The sequence below is a fragment of the Nelumbo nucifera genome, chromosome 1 (assembly GCF_055504915.1).
Source record: "Nelumbo nucifera cultivar China Antique chromosome 1, China Antique-T2T, whole genome shotgun sequence".
Classification (NCBI taxonomy): domain Eukaryota; kingdom Viridiplantae; phylum Streptophyta; class Magnoliopsida; order Proteales; family Nelumbonaceae; genus Nelumbo; species Nelumbo nucifera.
The window spans coordinates 13,573,569-13,596,143 of record NC_142649.1 but is presented as its reverse complement, the minus strand read 5'-3'; the positions used below and the strand labels follow the sequence as shown (position 1 = coordinate 13,596,143).

General features: G+C 44.9%; 1 protein-coding gene and 1 long non-coding RNA gene across 2 annotated transcripts; both read right to left on the bottom strand.

Moving 5' to 3' along the window:
- Positions 1–320: 320 nt before the first annotated feature.
- LOC109115689 (uncharacterized) lies at positions 321–1,090 on the bottom strand. The gene is made up of 2 exons (XM_019199915.1): positions 1,019–1,090; positions 321–905 (listed from the first exon to the last, which is right to left on the bottom strand). Exons 1-2 carry the CDS (start codon positions 1,088–1,090, stop codon positions 321–323), a joined length of 657 nt encoding a protein of 218 aa, XP_019055460.1.
- A 6,166-nt stretch (positions 1,091–7,256) lies between these two features.
- LOC148802921 (uncharacterized) lies at positions 7,257–8,636 on the bottom strand. Its single transcript, XR_016081292.1, has 2 exons — positions 8,320–8,636; positions 7,257–7,824 (listed from the first exon to the last, which is right to left on the bottom strand). It is a non-coding gene; the product is annotated as an uncharacterized LOC148802921 (long non-coding RNA).
- Positions 8,637–22,575: the final 13,939 nt, after the last annotated feature.

Sequence of the window (22,575 nt, the reverse complement as noted above, 5' to 3'; positions counted from 1 at the left end):
CTCCTGAGATCAATCTTGGAAAAGACCACAGCCTCATCAAGTTGATCAAACATGTCATCCATCCTAGGAATGAGAAACTTGTAGCCAATAGTGATTTTGTTGATTGTTCTTCTATCGACACACATCCTCCAACTCCCATCTTTCTTCGGTGTTAATAATGTCGATACTGCGCATGGACTCATGCTGACTTGGATGTGCCCCTTTCTCAATAGTTCTTCTACCTTCTCTCGTAACATCTCATTATCTTTAAGACTCATTCTATAGTGTGGCAGATTAGGTAGGCTAGCACCAGGAACAAAATCAATGTGATGCTGGATGTCTCACATGGGTGGGAGCTCATTAGGTAACTCGTTAGGAACTACGTCATGAAACTCGTCGAGTAATCCCTGCACTTCCACGGGAATTTTGTTCTCCCCTAGTGATTCACTCACACCTTCCCCCATTATCACCAGTAAGTGGACCTCGCGAGGATCCTTACATTCTCTTACAAATTCAGAGTGGCAGTGTGTTATGGTAAGAAAATTCCTCTCTTCTGCCTTTGAAGCCTTGGTTGGGTTCTTTTCTGCCATGGGTAATAGTGTATAGCGCACACCCTCTTTCTCGACTTGGTATGTGTTCTTTCTACCCAGGTGTTTGGCATCTGCATCAAACTGCCAAAGCCTACCAAGCAAAATATGGCAAGCATCCATATCCACAATATCACAATAAACCTCATCAGTATACTTACCAATAGAGAATGGAACCTTACAGTGTTCCTCTACGCGTACACCCCCGACTTCCTTGATCCAACCAATCGTGTAAGGGTTCGGGTGTTTCTTAGGATTTAGTTGCAGTTTTCGTACCACATCCCTGCCGATAATATTTTCCTGACAGCCGCTATCAATAATTAATTCGAATAACTGATCCTGTACCGTACACCTAGTGCAAAACAGTCGGTGTCATTGTGTGGTATCTTTGCTTCTTTGAGATAGCATTAGCTTCCTCACAATGCATGTGTACTCTTCATGATCATAGGTACCTTCTTCGTCCTCTCCATCAGTCCACAATATACTTCATCGTCACCAACTTCTTCCTCATCTCTCTCCACCATGTTAACTGCCTTTCTTCTGGGACAGTCACTAGACCTATGCCCAACTTCATTGCACTTGAAGTACTTAAAAGGAGTAGGTTTTGCATAGGGATTAACGACTTTAGGAGGGTTTGAAGTATTACCTCAAGTGTTTCCGCCCGTGGCGGTCTTACTGGCGTTAGCTACACTCGGCAGGTGGGAAGGTTGTACTCCTTGGGTTGGCTTGCCCTTGTCGACTATTGCCGACCTGTTGTCGCTCCCACTATACCGTCGATAGTTATCAGCTCGGGTTCTCTCTTGGAACATTAACTTAGCCTTTAGAACTAAGTTCCTTGCTTCTTGCACGCTCAGAACCATCTGGACGCCAATCTTGTCTTGGATAGAAGGTTTCAAACCACTCAAATAATGGGCTGCCTGTTGATTGTCACTTTCTGATAACTGGTTTCGTTCAGCCAATCTCAGAAATTCGGAGGTGTACTCGTTCACGCTTCTTGTTCCTTGCGCACACCATTGATATGACTCAAACATATATTGCTCATAATCAGGAGGTAAAAACCTACCTCTTATTAATTGCTTCATACGCCTCCATGTTCGAAGTGGACCTCTTCCTTCTCTGATCCGAGTCTATCTCATTCGTTCCCACCAAACAGATGCTCCTCTCATCAATCGAAAAGCTACTAATTTCACCCTTCTTTCTTTCGGGATATCCATGTACTCGAAGAAACGGTCGACCTCGGTGATCCAATCTAGAAGGCCCTCTATATCCAGATCTCCACTAAAAGTAGGAATATCCACCTTGATTTAAATTCATCATTATTCCAACAATGATTAAAATTGACGGGATTTTGCCAATTCCTATCTGTTCTGCCATCACCAAGAATAACTGGAGCAACGCCGAATTCTAGCTCATCGTCGCTATCATCATCAAGAATAGGGTTCCTGGGTATAGGATCGATGATTGGTCTACCGTGGTCGTCTCCTCCGGCTTGGTGCAATGCGTTATCCCTATTCCTTGGAACATCCTCTCGTAACAAAATTCGTAGTTGTCCAGCGATCTCTGCCAACTGTTGCTCAATGTTACGACTGGTTGTACGCTGCTTTTCTATTACTCTCCAAACAACTTGTAATCCCTGATCTCCGTTACGGAGTTGGTTGCGACTGCTACCGTCTTGATTGGCCATTTAACTGGGCGAACTCCCGCTTTGATACCACCTGATGCAGCGTGACGCACTTGACCGGGCGGATTATACCAGCACTAGACGATCGAGCGACTTCGGTCGTGAAGCCTCACGTAAAGACTAAGCGTAGACTTAGTAGAGAGAGAAAGAGTGGCGAAGGAATTCTTGTATATCTCTATTAAATTCATAACAGAATTATTTATAATACATATTGGTAGACTTGTAGAATAACTAGGAAATTTAAACTTGTAAAACAACTAAAACAACTAGGAACCGGACTTCTAAACATCTTTGAATTCTTCTTCAGGATGCTTTTGACGTCCACCGTTCGATAGCCACCATCATCCAATGCATGTTGGATACGTGAGCTGTCACCATTATCCGCTACATGATTCTCTCTAAATGTCATTATCCGATGCAAGTTCCCCTCTAGTTGTGAGCTGTCACCTGCTGGTTCGGTGGGTCGTGAGCTGGACCTCCATCATACTCACTACTCCTATCCAACCCAATGCCAGAGATTCTCCCTTCGTTCTCTTTAACATAACCAAATCTCTCAATAGAACTTTTCGTTTCCAAAGAATCTAACAGTAGCAATAAATATATAACAATAAAACCAATAGCAAGAAAAAAGCTAGTGGTGGTAGAGGGTGATGCGGTAACATGTGAAATGCTGATATCGTTGGCGATTGCAGAGGTCGCACAGCAAGAATCGATCATAGTCGCGTAACTCTTCACCAACTCAATCGCCAAATACTGGCAAAGCCTATGTGAAGAAAAAGAAACCTGTAACGTCACTATTTCTTACTCTTCCTTTTCGCACTAGTTCCCCCTTGACCGTTTTTAATCTCAGGCTATGACCTTTGGAATCTTGACCATTCTTGGGACTTGCAGCACTGGTGTCGTGGAAGAAAACGGAGTGGAGAATAGAAGGGAGACGCAATTACAGTGAATGCTTCGATTGGAATAAAGGGAGAAATGGAAAGAATAAGAGAGAGGCTAGGGGAAGAGAGAAGTTTGGCGCCTCGTGTGTTTTTGGGCGCCAAACCTAAAATAACATTTCTTCTCTTTTGTTTGCCAAATACGAGGGTATAAAAATGTGATTAGAAGCACAAGAAGGCACCTCTATTCGCACATGATGATATTTCTTACTTGATAATTTTATAAATAAAATCATATTGATTAAAAACCTTGAAAATTCAAGACGTCTTTGAACCCATTACTATTTCTGAAAGCTACTAATGGAGAGAGAGAGTGCATGTATCTAATTGTGAGAAATGTCATACATCTACATATATCTATCAGTGTAACATTCTCTATTTAAAATTTAATAAATTAGTGTTATTTTTCTAAACCCAAAAAAAAAAAAAAGAACAAATACTCTTTTAAACTTAACACATGGATATTAGATCTCTTAATTTAAAAGTCATTATATTTATGGCAATATGAGAGAAATAATGGTGAAACTTTCCAACCAAGAAATACATAATCAACTATTTTGTAAGCTTTTTATTGTGTTTTATTTGTTTATTACATCTAAATTGATCTATTGTGGATTACAAGGCCCTTTTTTCTTTTCTATAGTTCAATGATTTGTTGGACGACCACAAGGGAGTGCGTGTCTCAGAAAATGTGCACCAACTCAATGTCTTGTAACGACGTTTTAGTTAGGACTAGCACAAGACAAACTCATCATGATATTATAATTTTTAATAAATATTTCAGTAATTAAAATATTAGATATTAGTGTATATATAATTAAATTAATTAATATTTATAACAAAATAATATATTAAAATTATAATTGGTTTTAGATTCTCTGTACTCTAGATTTGTGTCTACAACATGGTTTTGAAAATCAGACCGAACTGGATGGTTGGACTGGTTGACCCAAGAATTGGTCATGGATCCAAGTCTGGTTTTGGACCCCAAAACCGTCCGACCTAGGGTTGGATCAGGCAGTTGGACCGTTTGACATGGGAATTGGTGGCCAAAACAATAAAAAATTGAGAAAATTTCACTTTGGAAGTATTTGTCAATACATATGATTTTGTTTTTAAAATGAAAACAACTTCTTTTTGTTAGTTTCAAGAGATATAAACCTGAAAGGGCAACAACCCCTTCTCGACCATTTTTATGATGAAAAGCAAACTTTGGCGTTCAACTATGATACCAAAAATTTTTGTACCCAATCAACCGGTTTCATAAAAGGTTTAAACCAATCAGGTGGCACTCATCAAAATTAACCAGGGTTTTTGAGTGTTCAAAGCTCTTCCAATATTATGGCTTTCTAGCACTACAGTTCTTTCCTGAAATTTTGATATCTAACAGCGATTGTCTTGACAAATAACAACCATTGTTATTTTCTAAGTTCAAGAAAGATTCAGGATTAAATTCCTTTAGAAATAAATTCACCTAAAATATGTTGTTTCTTTTGATAAAAAATATTTATCATTTAAATTATCATCCAACAAAGAAAATTATAAATATTTAACATTTATAAGTTGTTCCAACAAATAAAATTATAAAAAGTAATCATAGTGATTTTTTATATGTTAACAATTATTTTTATTGTAGGAAAAAATCTATCAATGATCTTTTGAACTCATTGATCTAACAATAATTTATGCCAAAAATATTTTTTTTCTTAATGTTTAGGAAAATTTTGAAATTAAAAAAAAAAAAACATTTATTTTATATATCCTAAATGGATTTCATACCAAGGAAAAACTACAAGATGAACCTATCAAACTTATTTCTCCAACAACAATTTAACGTGTCTTGTAGTGAACTTTTAGTAGGTTGGAATCTCAAATATTGTTTGATGTATTATTAGTGAAGTTATTGTATGATATGTATATATTCTAGACTCCCGATATTGTTGATTATAATATATTTCTTTATATAAGCCGTCAAAGTTTGTATTTGTTATGTATAGATACTTTATTCAAAGTTATTTCAAGTTTTTATTTATTGTTATATATTGATACATTTGTGGGGTTACTTATGAGATTTTTACCAATATATTCAAGTATATCCATATCATTTCATCGTGTTCATACATATTCAAAAGCGAATCACAATATGCACCTGTATGCAAGCTTATTAATATAATACCCAATACTAATACTTTAAACCTTATCCACAAGACACTATAATTAAACATCTCCCCATTTAACAATAACCAAGATGTTCTCCATGTGCGGCTGTTTTATAGGTAAACTTGTGGTTATGGATAGTGTTCTGGTTAGCAGATTGGGACTTTCATAGGCTGTGGTTGTAAGTACAACTCTCACATGCAGCCCTTTTCAGCCATACATTGGGAACATTTTCATACTTGTATCTTTTTATTCATGGCAAGATGTTCTCAATGCATGGCTGAAAGGGGTTGTGATAACAGTGTGATGTGAGCACCAAATCCGATATCATAATATGTGCCTTTGTTTGTGACAATCCTGCCCTTTTTTCAATCCATCATAAGGTCTATGTCAATAAATTATCTATTTATTGCAGGTCTAGATCTCTTACACTTCCATTTAGTCTAGGGCAGGGCAGGTGTCTCATCATTTGTTTATTTAACACGTGTCTAAGGACAATTCAGATCTCCTACCCACAAGAATCGTTGTATATTAGAAACATCTCCCCACGAATAGTAAGATGCAAATACAGATACAGCTGTAAGCATGGGCTGGTTTGGGTAGGGTTTTGTCCGTAAGAGATCAGATATTCTCGTAAAGAGACAAGACTGAATGGAAAGTATAAGACTGTAGTCCTTAATTGCAACATGAATGTCATACAACTCGGCAATTGAAGTGGGTCGAGTTAAATCTCAGTCCACAACACGCACTGAATTTATAGGATATTCAATCATCAAGAATTGAAGCTGATCAGGATATCCCGAGCCTGACCTGACTATTGAGTCTATTCTTGAGCCTTAGCATGAATCCAAAGTCTGTTATGCAATATCTTTTTTTTTTTTTTTGATAAATCTGTTATGCAATATCTTAATTAGTTTTAACTTTTGATTTCACATTATTTTAACTTGTTCCTATTATATCACACATTCTATGCATAAAAAATATTGCTACCCAAGATACAAGTATACACCAAAATTCGAACAAAATATAAGTCATTACCTAATATCTATTATTATATATTGTTTATTATTTATAATATAATATTATTGGGCCGGGCTCAGGCTTGGTCAAGGCTTATTTAAAACACCCAAGCCCATAGTAAGCCTGACAGTTACCCAGCTCATGAACAGGTCTAATCCGGACTAGAACAAAATTATATAACTTTGGGTAGCTGCAAATGAATCAGGTCAAATCTGTTTAGGTTTGGACTCAAATCAAATTTTGTTTGCAATTATATATTAAATACCATTAATAACTTTAACTCAAAATGATAAAAATTAATAAAATTATACGAAAACTTGAACCTATGGATCTTTAGTGAAAATACAAATTTAAATATATAAATCGAATTGAATGAGACCATACTTGATTGGATAGGATGGATCAGGCAACCGGTTCCCATGTAATGTAATAATGATCTTAGTTTGTATATTGGTTAAGAAAATTTCAAGGTGGCAACCCTCTACTTAGGTTTTTAAAAGGCAATAAATAAAACTAGACCTATTAGCAAATACAAGGATTAATATCATTTAGACATGCCTTAAAAATTGAAACATGTCTAAGAATGTTAGGATTAAGAGACCAAGAAAGTAGTATCAGCATTGATCGTATCATCATAGTGATAAAATATGAATGAAAAAGTACACTGCAGTTCACTGTAGAATTCTGAAATTACAATCCTCTATATTCTACTAGTTAGTAGCCCCCTTATAAACAGCATCCTGTCCATGAATTTAACATTAATCCACCGTCAAAATTCATTTCACGGCTAAGAATTCTGAAATGAGCTGAACAGTCAATTCTCTCAAATATGAATATGATAAATGGATAATCGTTTTTGAAACACACAAGTCAAAGCTTAATTGGAAAGAGATGTTTTGTTAAAGTGGGAGAAGTCAAACAGCATTTATTGTAAGAAACTAGTTAATATTATTTCCATACATGCTTCCTTATTCAGCATCAGCATGAATGAGTTACTTGGAATCCATACATGCTTCCTTATTCATATGTATCAAACTTTCTCACACAAACACTAACATAGTATTGAGTATTGAGTGTTGAGACGCCACTCCAAAGTCCAATCCAATGCGCGCGACACTTTAGTTTTGAGGGTCGGCTTCAGTCTCAGCGTCAGGCGCCTCGCCGAGGTAGGAGCAGCAACGTCGGCAGCCGCCTCCATAGTACCCCCCGCCACCACAACAACCGTATTGGCAGTAGCCTCCTCCGTAACCACCGCGACCGGGGTATCCACCATATCCACCACGTCCAGGGTATCCACCATATCCTCCACGTCCAGGGTATCCCCCATATCCACGTCCAGGGTATCCACCATATCCTCCACGTCCAGGGTACCCTCCACCAGGGTATCCACCTCCTGGGTTCCAGCCACCAGGGTATCCACCATACTTGGCATCATCAACTCCGTTTGCCTCCGTTTCCTTCTCTGCATGCATGTGTAAAATCAAAGACAATTTTAGAAACTTTGAAGAAGTTTATGCTTAGTTTAGAAGAATAACGGCCACCCAATTAATCAATGAGCAAGATCATCATCTAAGTTTAATTTGCCTCATATCATATTGGATAGGTGATCAAAAGTACGTAGCAATCAGCAGACTGTGGTATTACAGCCGGCCGGCCATCCAAGAGAACTAACTAGAATAGACGTCCTGTTTTTCTTGCATTCAAAATAAGAGTTGGGATCAGTACGTAGCCAATAAGTGCTTATATAGGAGCCAGCCAAGCAGGACATACTACGCCATGGACCCAAGAGCCAAACAGTCATCTAGCTAGGTTGAAGCCTGGGATCGATGGGATTGTTTCAATTCTTCTATAGGCAGTATTTGCCTGGGCATTAATTAATCAGATATATAGCTTCCCTGATCATGCATGGACAACAACGTATGAAATGATAAAAGAAAGAAGCGAGAAATTGACGTACGCGTTTTTTCTTCTCTGGTGGACTCAGACAATTCCTTAGCTGCCACCTCTGAAGATATGAGAAGAAGAACAACTACAAGACCCAAAAGTAAAACAACCTTGGAACTCATTTTCCTCACCGAAAACCACTCAAATCAACACAGGAAAGAAAGAAGAAAGAAACTATCTCAACAAGGATGAGGAAACTTGTTTCATCTGATGCCAATTTATAGATCTCCATAGAGACGAGTAGCCATTAATGATCTCTCGAATATGATCCACTATTTTTAGTTGGCTGTTGGCTCTTGAGCTCGGTGCAATCTTATCTTTCTATTGACTTCTTAAACCATGTATATACCCATGTCGGTACTCGGTACACCTGACTATAATAGTGGTGGATCAGATTCTCTTAATATGGGGGGAGAACATGTCAAGTTACTAAGCCCTGGCCCCCGGGGGACAAGCCTAATTTTTTCTAATGGCTGTCTGTCTGTCAGAGTATTAACCCATTGATCATCACATCCGCTATCACCTATCTAGAACCTATCTGGATTCTGGAAGGGGCCATCTGCCACATGCCAGAAGGGATATCTCCCTCTCATTAATGGACTAAAGACAATGAAGGGATTGGTATTAGAAATGGCTGAAATGGCTGAAATTCATTGACCCCACGTACTCGAGCTAAGATGCATGGAACCATGGCATCGGAAAACATGGGTGAACTAATTGCCTCAGCTAGCCACATGGCAAAACTGTGTCTAGATGCAGGATTGTGTAGTTATTTTGTGCAGAAAGGATGTTGTATACCACACAGAAAACAAAATTATATATGAATTTGGTTTGTTCAGACTGGTACAACTATCAGTCTATCCCTACGACAAGGAGATCAAAGAAACTAGTAATACAGGTGGCCAAAAAGAATTGATGAGAAAAGAAAGAATCAGTTGAAAAGCCATTGAACATACTTCTGTTAGTAGCACACCAACAAGCCGAGGGTCCAATATAAGAGTATTTAGAGTCCTTTAGGCTGTGTTTAGTTTGATACAAAATAAGAGAAACAGAAGAGAGTTGAGGGAAATTCTTAGGGTTTAGTTTGTTTGCAATACAACTTTATTTGCACTGGTGCAAAAGCATGGGAATGCATATGCTAAATCAGTTGAATGCAAATTCTGATTTATATCTATGGGTTTTAAATTTTATTATGTTTGTTTGCAGCATAAATGAAGCAATGTTTTAAAAACCGATCCAGAGGCAGCAACCGGTTCAACCAACTGTAAGTGTATATATGTATTAAGTATATATATTTATATATGACGGAACAAGATTTGACCCGACCCCTCGGCCATGTGACACGTGGAAGCAACCGAGAGTGACCTGGCAGAAACGCCAGCTCGGCACGGCAGCAGGCCCACAACCCGAGCTCCAAACTAAAGAGCCGAGCTCCTCGAAGGAACCTGCACCCGAGCTCTGAACTAATGAATCCCGAGCTCTCCCTACGAGGTCCTGAGCCTTACAAAGAGCACCAAAGGCTGAAAGCCCAAACTACCCACCTAGGGGCAGTTCGGGCCATACTCCTACCCAAACTCGAGACTTCACATTAAAAGACCACTTCGGCTCCAAATCGCCTGACTGAGCAACCATACCTGACGCCCAGGAGACCGTACACGGAGGCGACACACCTGACCGATCAGAGGACCGACACATGACAGCCGCCATCCAACGGCCACCTGCCACCACCATCCCAGACGGACAGACGCGACCCTGGCAACTGGCAGTGGAGGTTATGACACCCGAACTAGCAGTTGACAGAAGGAAGGGACACGATCTGGCAGAGGCAATGATGCCCGAACTGGCAGAGGCATGGAAGTGAGCACACAGGGCGATTATAAAAGGCCCCCATCTCACAAAGAAAAGGGTATGTGATTCTTGCATTTTCTGGTCTTAGAATTCCTCATTTCCCTTGCCTTCTGAAGAACACTAACTTGAGCTTCGGAGTGTTCCAACCGGGTTCCTCCCCGGAAGCCTCCATTTTCTCCCTTGTTTCAGGCACCTCCGATCTCGTCAGAAGCGAGGTAACCGGTAGGTAGGACAGACCGGATCGCGCATCATCAATTGGCGCCATCTGTGGGAAGACTTCAAAAAGTCTCCCCTAACCTTTAACTCTCTCTCAAGGAAACCTTAGCTCCCATGGCTTCTCCCAGCAACAGCAGGCACAACCTGAATGTTGTAGGGGAACACCCCCAGCCCGCCACTGTGTGCATAAGACAGTTCACCGTCTCCCTATCGACGGACGAAATCCCTAGCCTCAACGTGCCAAACATGGTGGCGCCTGTGAATGTTCCCCTTCCTCTCCCTGTCGAGACAACCTTTGCCGAACCAACTGATGTCCCTCTGACAACTAACCAAAACCAATTTGATGACTTGATGCAGTGCATGCGGGCAATGCAAACCCAAATGCAGCAGTTCCAACAGCATCAGCTCCAGCAACACCAAGTACTGCACCACGTCTCTCAGTATCACTATCAACAACAGTTTCCCCAACTGCCTCTGAACCAACTACAGCTTCCACCTCGGCACCCCGCTCCAAAGCCGGTTAAGCCCTCCCCTCAAGGTGGACGCCTTCACCAAGGAGAAGCCTCCCAACTTCAGAACCCCTCCAAGAGCCAGGCCTCATCCCCGGGCCGAAGGGAAAGACTAATCACCCCCGCCTCGCAGCTCATCAGTGGGTCGGGAACCTCGCCAGCCAAGTCAGCACCTCGCCACTCCAAGTCTGAGCTCCCGCCCACAGAGAACCGATTCGGCGTCCTAGCGGCGGACAACCAACAGTCCGGGCCCATCGAGCTTGGCAATACCGAGGCCAGCAATGCTAGTACAGGCCCTCTAAGCAGCAACGAAGACGATGGCGAAGTCTCCGAACTACCACCCGCGTCCTGCCCGAGCTCCGAGGTAAAGAAGAGACAAGCTCAGACGAGGTAAAAGCTGCCCCTATTCTCTCAATCCCTTCCCCCCTCTCATCAGAACTCCTTGCAGTCCCCATGCCCAGAGATTTCAAACTCCCCTCTCTAGACAAGTATGATGGGTCCATCGATCCCAACAACCACGTCAATGCCTTCCAGTCTCAAATGCACCTGGCAAGGGCCAGTGAATCCTGCATGTGCGTGGCCTTCACTACCACCTTCAAGGGAGTGGCCTGCACCTGATATAGGAACCTGGCCCCTAGGTCAATAAGAAGCTGGACCCAGTTCGTGCAGGTCTTCACCGCGCACTTCATTACCAACAAGCGGTGCCCCAAAACTGAGGAGAGCATCTTCGGAGTAGTCCAGAGAGAAGGAGAGTCCATCCGGGGCTACATCATGCGGTTCAATGATGCATGCTTGCAGATACCGCGACTGGACCTCGCAGTGCAGCTCACGGCAGCCAAGAGAGGAGTGACACACAAGGAGTTCAAGTGGCACATGGTAGTTAGCCAGCCCACGACCGTGGGTGAATTCCTCAAGCTCGCGGACAAATTCATGAGAACAGAGGAGGAGATCAACCAAAGGACCAAAAGCGGGATCGAGAAAAGGAAGAGGGAAGGCGAGCCCTCCAACCCAGATGACAGAAGAAGGAAAGACCCAGCTCGGGAGACGAAGCCGAGCCAGCCGTTCCGAGCTCCCTTAGCAGCTCAGACGGACTACACACCCTTAAACGCGAAGCGGGCCGAGATCTTAATGACGATCAAAGACGCCCCATATGTGAAGTGGCCATCCCGTCTGAAGGGAAACCCGAACGAGAGGAATAAAAACTTGTACTGCAGCTTCCATAGGGACCACGGTCATAGCATCGAGCATTGTAATAATCTCCACGACGAGATAGAGGAACTCATCCGTCGCGGATATCAACAAAATTTTGTACAGCACAACAATGATAATAATAGTAATAAGCCAGGTCGGCAGGGAGAGCACAGTAAAGAAGCTCCCAAGTCTAGCAGCCAGCCAGCGGAACCATAGAAGCAGCCCCAGAGGAAAGACCAGTTCGGGGGACGATCCACGTGATCGTTGGAGGATCGATCGTGACAGGATGCACCTCGGCAGCAGCTCGCGTGTCAACCCGGGAAGTCGCCAGAGAAGAACGAAATCCCCCGAAGTGGCCTAGGATGGAAGACCCTATATTCTTCATCGAAGACGATGCGCGCGGGGTCCACTACCCCCACGGTGATGCACTTGTCATAAAGAGGAAGATCAACGACTTCGAAGTCCGACGGGTACTCATTGACTCCGGCAGTTCGGCGGACATCCTCTTTAAAGCGGCCTTCGACAAGCTCCAGTTTTGAGAGAGTGACTTAAAGCCCGCGAACACCCCGCTAGTCGGCTTCAGCGGAGAAGACGTCAGACCCCTGGGAAAGGTCACAATACCTATGGAAGTCGGCACGTGGCCTAGCACGATAAGAATCAGTCACGATTTTCTGGTGGTCGCGACCCCCTCCCCCTACAATGCCATAGTAGGTCAGCCGATCACCCACGCTTTAAAAGTTGTGGTGTCCACTTACTATTTGGCCATTAAATTCCCAATGGACTTCAGCATCGGGGTAGTGCGGGGCGACCAGCTCAAGTCCCGCAAGTGCTACGTTGCCGCCGTCAAGGGAAAGGCCAAGATAACCAGCGACCTTGAACTAGAGCGACCTACGGAACAGAAGGAGGAGCGAGATGCAACAACAGAGGAAACTGTTCCCATTTATGTCTCGGCAGAGGACCCTGCCAGACTACTTCAGGTCGGAGCATCCCTTGAAGAACCCCTGCGATCCAAACTGGTACGCTTCTTACTTGGTAACTTAGATGTTTTCGCTTGGTCCGCGACAGAAATGCCCGGCATAGACCCTATGTTCATAACTCACAAGCTCAGTACTGACCCTGTAGTCAGACCCGTTAAACAGAAGAAACGCAACTTAGCCCTAGAACGCTAGAGGGCAGTCAATGAGGAGGTCGAGAAGCTCCTCGCAGCAGACTTCATAAGGGAAGTTCATTACCCGAGCTGGGTAGCCAACCCAGTACTGGTAAAAAAGGCAAACGGCAAGTGGCGCATGTGCGCCGACTACACCGACCTGAATCGAGCTTGCCCGAAAGATTGCTTCCTCCTCCCCAGGATTGACCACCTAGTGGACGCGACCTCGGGACATGAGTTGCTAAGCTTTCTGGATGCCTACTCGAGCTACAACTAAATCACGATGGACCCGTCTGACGAGGAAAAAACCACCTTCATAACCGAGTTCGGCCTGTACTGCTACAAGGTCATGCCCTTCGGACTGAAAAATGCTGGGGCAACCTTCCAAAGAATCATGAATAAGCTGTTTCAGCCCTTAATTGGCATGAAGATAGAATGCTATGTAGACGACATGGTCATCAAGACACAGTTTCCACATGAATTAATACAAGACTTGCATTCTGTCTTCCAAATTCTATGTCAATTTAGCATTAAACTAAACCCAAACAAGTGTGTCTTCGGTGTCACCTCGGGTAAGTTCCTCGGGTACATCATCAACCGGCGCTGTATTGAGGCCCACCCGGACAAAATAAAGGCCATCCTAGATATGAGAGCACCCCAAAAAGTAAAAGAGGTTCAGAGCTAAATGGCAGGATAGCCGCTCTAAGTCGCTTTATGTCTAAGTCAGCAGACCGTTGCCTGCCCTTCTTCAAGGCAATAAAAGGCAAAGGGTTCGAGTGGAACCCGAACTGTCAGCTCGCAATTGATGAGCTCAAGAAGTACCTCGCCAGCATCCCGATGTTGACCCAGCCTGAAGAGGGTGATGTTTTAGAACTGTACCTTTCGGTAAACGACGAAGTGGTCAGTTCGGTACTAATAAAGGAAACAGATCGGGTCCAACGACCCATCTACTATGTTAGTAAGATATTGCAAGGAAAAGAAACGAGATATCTAGAGATAGAAAAGCTGACCTATGTGCTAGTCATTGCGGCCCGTAAACTCCGCCCGTATTTCCAAGCTCATACCATCATCGTCCTCACCGACAAACCCCTGAGGCAAGTATTACTCAAGCCTGAGGTCTCTGGACGATTGATAAAGTGGGCCATCGAACTCAGTGAGTACGACCTCCAGTACAAGCCCCAAATCGCCACCAAAGCCCAAGCCTTGGCGGATTTCATTGCAGAATTCACGTTCTGCTCCGAGGACCTTAGCCCGGTTGAGCACAGGGCTCCCAGTTCGGGTGAGCTCGGTGCTTCCAGGCCGACTGAGTTCGAGCCCCGTGAGGTCACACCCAGTTTGGTATCTCTCCTAGTTAGGCCAAGCGCGAACTGGGATGAAGAGCCTTGGATCCTTCATGTAGATGGCTCCTCAAACCAGCAAGGCAGCGAAGCCGGTGTAGTTCTTCGCGGTCTGAGTGGCACGAAACTGGAGTATGCACTGCGCTTTGAGTTTGCGGCATCCAACAATGAGGCGGAATATGAGGCGTTGATAGCAGGGCTAGCTCTGGCACAAGAGGTGAAGGCAAAACACATAGTTATCTGTAGTGATTCCCAGCTCGTGGTCAACCAAGTTACAAGGGAATACGAAGCCCGCGAGCCAGCTATGATTGCCTACATGGCAAAGGTAAGAGAGGCACTGCTTAGCTTCCAGTCACACTTCATCAAGCAAATCCCGAGGTCAGAGAACACTGAGGCCGACGCCCTGTCTCGGCTAGCTAGCACCAGTGACAACACCATGAGAACTGTGTACATAGAGGAGTTACCTCGTCCTAGCATTCTCCGGGGGGCAGAGGAGGTCGCTCCTGTCGCCCAAGCAGAACCGAACTGGATTGATCCACTCACGAGCTTCCTGCTACATGGAACCCTCCCTGCGGAATGCAACGCCGCTAGGAGGGTAGAGCGTCAGGCAGCCAAGTACGTCATGATAGACGAACAGCTGTACCGAAGATCCTACACGCTCCCCTACCTGCGCTGCTTGCGACCTCCCGAAGCCGAGCTCGTACTCTGCGACATTCATAAAGGCCTATGTGGCGAACACTTGGGGGGTAGGGTCGTCACTCAGAAGGCACTACGACAGCGGTACTATTGGCCAACAATGAAAGCAAACGCCGTCGGGCTAATCAGGAAGTGCTAGAAGTGTCAGAAGCACGCCAATATTCACCATCAGCCCGCTGCCGACCTCAAGTACCTCACCAGCCCATGGCCCTTCGCACAATGGGGTATCGACCTACTCGGGCCATTCCCGCCAGCAACAGGAGGAAGGAAGTTCCTAGTAGTGGTAGTATACTACTTCACCAAGTGAGTTGAAGCTGAGACTCTCGTAACCATCATAGCTCGAAACGTCCAGAACTTCTTCTGGAAGAACATAGTGTGCCACTTCGGGCTACCTCGGGTGCTGATCTACAATAACGGAAAGCAGTTCGAAGACATCAAATTCCAATAGTGGTGCCAAGGCATGGGGACCCGGCAAAACTTCACGTCGGTTGCGCACCCACAAGCAAACGGTCAGGCAGAAGTCACGAACAGAGCTATCCTCTGCGGACTAAAAGCCAGGCTAGACCGAGTTAAAGGGTTATGGGCAGACGAGCTTCCTAGCGTCCTATGGGCATACTGAACTACAGAGAAGACCGCCACTGGAGAAACTCCCTTCAACCTCACCTACGGCATGGAGGCAGTCATCCCAGTCGAAATCGAACTCCCCTCACTTCGGTTGGAAGCATACAGCGACAATACTAACAAAGACGAGCTACGTACCAACCTCGACCTACTTGACGACGTGAGGGACCTCGCATACATCAGAACCACAGCATACCAGCAAAGGGTAGCTCGGTACTATAACGCCAGAGTTAAGAAACAAAACTTTCGCGTTGGTGACCTAGTCCTCCGCAAAATCATGGTACCTGAGCCCGGCGTTGGAAAACTCGGGCCGAACAAGGAAGGACCCTACCAAGTAAAGAGAGTACTCGGGGGAGCATACGAGCTCGAGACCCTGGAGGGTAAACAGATACCCCAGGCATGGAACATCGTCAACTTAAGACGATTCTACTTATAAGTTAACAAACTAAGCAGGCCATGAGCCACTACCGAGCTAGCAAAAACCTCGGCACCCTAAGGCTTAGAATGCCGAGCTAACAAGGACCTCGGCACCAAAAGGGGCAGAATACCGAACTAAAGATGACCTCGGCACATCATCAACAAGCAATCTGGGGTGGAGAACAGATCGGGCACATAGCCTTACTATGTTAACTCGCCTCGGGGCACAAGTCTAGCAGCTCGGGTATAGTCACTTCAGTAAATGGAGAATATTTGCACAACATATTTGAACAGAAAAAAAAAATACTTCATTGCTCAATGTTTGCTTTACAGTGTTTAAAAAAAACAAAAAAACACAAACAGAAAATACAAACGAGCTCACAAGCCTAGAGGTCAATCTTCCTCGCCTTCAGAAGGGACTTCGACAACACCCGAAGGACCCGCTTCGTCTTCGGAATCCGCATCGTCATCAGCTGCGGCAGCCATCTCCTTAGTGATGCGCGAGGTGGTTAAGGCACTGGTATCGAGGTCGGGGTTCGTGTTCCTTATCATCCATCAGCTCAACTTGAAACCCCGTCTGTACAAGCCCACCATCATGTCGTCAAAGCGTGGCGAGGCGATATAATCCTCAACGGCTTTTGCCTTCGCCTCCTCAATAGCTTGAGAAAAGATCTATGTCTTCTCCCTAATGTCTTCCTGAAGGTACTCGACCTGGTGCTCTTGGTCCAACTTCAGATCGGCCATATGCGTCACCACCATTCCTAAGGCCTCTTTGTCTCTCTGAGACCTCGATAGCTTAGCCTCGGCAGCTTCTGCCCGTCTCAAGCGTCTCTCTGCCTGGATCGCCAAGGCATGGATATGAAGGGGATGAGAGATCCATCCCATGAACGCCCAAAGATTGCGGAATAAGGGGCGAATTTCAAAAAATTTTTCTCTCCCTTCAACTGAGAATCACATTCCCTATTTAAAAAATCATATTTTCAATGATCATTCTTGAACCTTAAATTGAACCAGATCTGAACCAAAAGGAGTAGGAGAGAATTATACCTGATACGGAGAAGTAATATCTCCCAACGAAGGTGTTCACGCCCAAGGAAGGATTCAAAGACTGCTCCCACTGAAAAAGGCGCAGTGCAGGATGGAGCAGAATCAGCAGTGTTCTTCCCCAAAACTCTATCCTTCGCAAGAATCAGTAGAATGGTACGTGAGCACAGCTTCCTTTCAATCCTTTCTCAAAGAACTGATGTCAAGATCCAATCTTGACTTCTCCCACAACTAGAGATCGAACTAGCAAACAGGGCGGCAAGAACAAGGAGGCGGCAAGAGAGTATTCGCAGGGTGCAGAATTCTCTCTTCTTGATTTCAGCACTAAAGAAAATCTGATGATGTAGTCTCTTAGATTGCCGCCCCCTTCTTTTGTTAACCTAAAAGATCAGCTCCTAATCTAATTAGGAGCAGCTTATCCAAATCATATTTGGATAAGACTTCTCTTTAGGTGATAGGATAAACCCTTATCTAATCTGCAGATTAGATTAGCTTTCTCCTAATCTCATTAGGAGGTTTCTAAATCTGAATCACATTCAGATCTAGACTCTCTGAGTGGATAGGGTGAAAACCCTATCCTATCTGCTAATCCATCTCAGAATTCACCCCTTTAATTAACTAAATGAATAGCCCAGTTCGAAATGGGCTTTAGGCCCATTAAGCTTATATGCTCACTTAACCTTTCTAACTGCTGCCCAATTGGGCTTCCTTGTATGGCGTGGGACCCAAGCATTGATCTACACATCAGCCACATGGGTTTGGCCCAGCCTTTGTTACAAGGCCTGGCCGAATACACTATTAAAGACAGTGCACCCCCTGAAACCCATCGAATGGGCTCTATGGGCCCAACACTTACCCTAAATGGTCCCTGGGCCAAACCACCTTGTAACACCCAGGGATTGTGGGCAGATGCAAGATTAACCCATCAGGTATTATCCTCAATGATCTTACACTCAACCTCTCAGCCCATAATGATCACACACTGCCCGACAAGAGAGGACTTCTCCCTCGGCTGCAAGGAACAGTGTTGCACTCTCCACTTATATGGATCCGGGAATTAAAACCTTTTTGCAAACATTTGAGAAACCATAATATATATATATATATATATATATATATATAAAACAAATCTCAACGGTTGAAATCAGCTGTCGGCAGTCTTGGTTTCCATCAATGAGAGTGCATCCCTGATCATTACCTTTATCCGACAAAGGGGCTGATACTGTCACTATGATCACCCACTCAGATGAATTCCTGGACTGTCCCAACATACCCAGGTTTTGACCCCCGCTAAGGATCTCACTGATTGGTACATCAAAGACAGCCCAATCCGACACCTAGTGCAGTATCATAATCGAGTCTAGGGGTCGGGTGTAACTTTCCTGTTTTGCCCATCAATCTCCAAGGTCCAGGGCAATACTGAAAATCTGGTCCAGTTCAAAGATTCAATTAATCCTATACTGTATGTGCCTAGGGTCTCACCCTGGCAGCTGAGACAGGCCACCACAACCGACTTAGTGGCACCACAATGTCAGCCTTGTCAGGATAGGTCTCCCCAGACCGACCCACTAGCTGTGAACATTCTAAACTAACACAAGTCTCATTAAGTGTCCAGTTTAAGGGTAATACACAGAAACATACTAAGGGAACATGAATCAAATATACACTTTTATTCATTTACAATAAACTCATAAAGTACATCATTCTGATTGAAGCTAAGGGCATACAAAACTATCTAGCAAGATAGAGGAGTTCACCTGCCAGAATGAGGACAAATCAGCTCTGCAAAAAAAAAAAACACTCCGACTTACCACCATGGCGTGAGTTGCAGCCCAAGCACCTATGTGATTGGTAGGGAGATCGGCCCACTGCGCGACCTCCTCAGGACAAGTGGCGGCCTTGCTTTTTCGGAGAGCGTAGCCCGGCGTCAGCACGCTCCCAATCCCACCATGGCTCCCCGAGCCCGAAGGTGCAACCCAGGCATAGGGAGCCCCTGCCGCCTCCTAAACTGAAGGGGGCACCTCGGGCTCCTCAGGAGGCTCCGTCCTCGGTACCTCGGGCTCCGCCACCCGGGAAGGATCGGCGCGAACTCGCTTCTTCCGCTTCATGCCAGCAATCAAGTTTGCACCTCGAGTTTTGTCTGCCTCCATAACACCTGCAAAAAGGAGCTCGGCGTCAGAAGACGGGAATAAAAGCAGAAACAAAAGCATCTTTATGAGCGAGAAACCTACCCAAACTCAGACCGACCTGAATGAGTTTATCCTCCGTCAGATAGGCTTTGCATTTGAGCCCTTGTCAGGCCCAGTCCTGGAGGCCCTTCACCGTGCCTTCATCTAATACGACACCAGGATCAAGAGTGGCCAAACCCCACTCAGTAGGAAACGGCCACCCCGTAGCACTTCGAACCACGAAGTAGTCCCGCTTCCATGTCGGGACCTTGTTTGGAAGGTCGTGTAAAAGCTTGAAGCTCGAGCGAGGTGACAAGTAGTACGCCCTCCTACGCCTGGGCAGGGGACCCGCCTGTTTTTTGAGCATGAGGATAGCTGAAAAGATTTCCAAGTCTAAAGGAAGGTAGTGCTCGCAGCACAGGGAGATAGTCCTAACAAGGTTACGAACAGAGTTCGGATGGAGCTGACCTATAGTAACGCCGAAGTGGTTCATGACTTCGACGATAAGAGGATGAAAGGGAAGGCGCAGCCTAGCAACAAGCTGCTCCCGGAATATCACGATCTCATCCGGACCGTGTTCCCAAGGAAAGTCGCCCGAAGGTACGAAGTAAGTATACTCCCCGGGCATGTTGTACTGGACAATAAGGGCCAAAGCCTTTCAGGCGTCATAGTGGAAGGTCCGAACTTATCTGGCACCCGACCTCGGCGGGAGGTGGATGCCAAACTACCCGATGTGACTCGGTATACGGGCTCAAACTCGAGCTCTTCCTCGAGCTCTACCTCGGGCCCCCCCTTGGGCTCACTAAGGCAGTCGGGGGCAGCAGCTCGATTCGTAGAACCAGCGTCCGACCCCCCTAGAGGGCTATCCGTGCTACTAAAACTAGACATCAAAAACAGAGAAGACTGAGGACTCACTAGGAAAAGCTACCGAACTATGGACGAGTGACGCGAGCTGGCCTGCTTGGACGCGAGCTCAAGGAACAAATGTTGAAGGATAACAGAGGAAAGTAACTGGGGGTCCCCCCACTATTTAAAGCCACTGTACCCGCGCACCAACGGCCAAGATCGAAACCATCCAACGGCTCCCCGCAAAGTCAGCTACGCACTCCCCGACAAAAAGACACTTCAACGCGCACATTCGAAAATTCAAAATTGTTTGGCGCGCACGTTCAAAAATTTGAAAACTTGAAAATCGTTGGCACGCGTGAGCCACACGCAGCCCGGGACTGACCCCTGGTCGAGCCAAGCCAACCCCGGTTGAGCTGAGAACACAAGCAGACCGGACCAGAAAAGTTCCTGATCAAGGCCAAAGTGTGCCGAGGCAAATCCACCTGTCATCCCGTGAACTCCCCACGTCGGGTCAAGACCCCGAGCACGGGGAGTGGGGGGCAATTGATGGAGGAAGATTTGACCCGACCCCTCGGCCATCCGACACGTGGAAGCAACCGAGAGTGACTTGGCAGAAACGCCAGCTCGGCATGGCAGCAGGCCCACAACCCGAGCTCCGAACTAAAGAGCCGAGCTCCCTCGAAGGAACCTGCACCCGAGCTCCGAACTAAACAATCCCGAGCTCTCCCTTCGAGGTCCTGAGCCTTACAAAGACCACCAAAGGCCGAAAGCCCGAACTACCCACCTAGGGGCAGTTCGGGCCATACTCCTACCCGAAATCGAGACTTCACATTAAAAGACCACTTCGACTTCAAATCGCCTGACTGAGCAACCGTACCTGACGCCCAGGAGACCGTACACGGAGGCGGCGCACCTGACCGATCAGAGGACTGACGCATGACAGCCGCCATCCAACGGCCACCTGCCACCGCCATCCCAGACGAACAAAGGCGGCCCTAGCAACTGGCAGTGGAGGTTATGACACCCAAACTGGCAGTTGACAGAAGGAAGTGACCCGATCTGGCAGAGGCATGGAAGTGAGCACACGGGGTGATTATAAAAGGCCCCCATCTCACAAAGAAAACGGTATGTGATTCTTGCATTTTTTGGTCTTAGAATTCCTCATTTCCCTTGTCTTCTGAAGAACACTAACTTGAGCTTCGGAGTGTTCCAACCGGGTTCTTCCTCGGAAGCCTCCATTTTCTCCCTTGTTTCAGGCACCTCCGATCTCGTCAGAAGCGAGGTAACCGGCAGCTAGGACAGACCGGATCACGCATCATCAATATACATACATATATACATACATACATACATATATATATATATATATATGTATGTATATATATGTGTGTGTGTGTACAAATATATATTTTAGTAATAAATAATGTATAAATATGTTTTAGATATGTTATGTGTATTATTTTATTTTTAATTTATGTTTTTTAATAAAGTTTTTAATTTTTTTATTTATAAAAAATATTAAAATTTTTAATTTAAGGCCAAAAAGGGGGATTTTTTCACAAAAAATAGCAGGGCAAGGCACCGGCTCCTTGGGATACATAGATCTTGAAAAGTTACCCAAAATAAAAAATAATCACCCCAAACAGACATCGGAATGCAAAGTTATGGCCGTTGAAAGTTTGCATGTATTGAGTGTGCAACCCGTGACCTGGTCACTGGGTCGAACGGGTCAACGGTCGAACCAAACAGGTTGAACAATTCTTTGCCAAGTCAATGGTTTTTGACCGTCTAATGAGTCTTGACTGAAGTGGACCTAAAATCCTGGCCAAGTGATGGTTCGAACGATTCGACCGGCCGAGTCAACAATGGGTTGAAAACATTAAAATAAAGTGAAATAAAACCTAAAAGAAATTAAAATAAACACAAAGTCTTTTTTAATTAAACCCAAAGTTAAAGTGGACGAGAATGCACTTTTCTAATTTACACTTCCATGGATTTGTAGTGATGCAAATAGAATTGCATTGCAAATAAAAAGAACCTAAGGAATTTGTAAAAGTGTTCATCCCAACCAACACATTTAGGTTGCCTTTGGTTTGATAGAAAATATGAAAGAAATAGAAAGATGGAACAAATTTTATTAATTACTTTTCCTCTTCATCATTTATCCGTAAATTATTTATCTAAGTACATGTTTCTCAGGGCAGGTGTATTTACTCGTATTCTTTT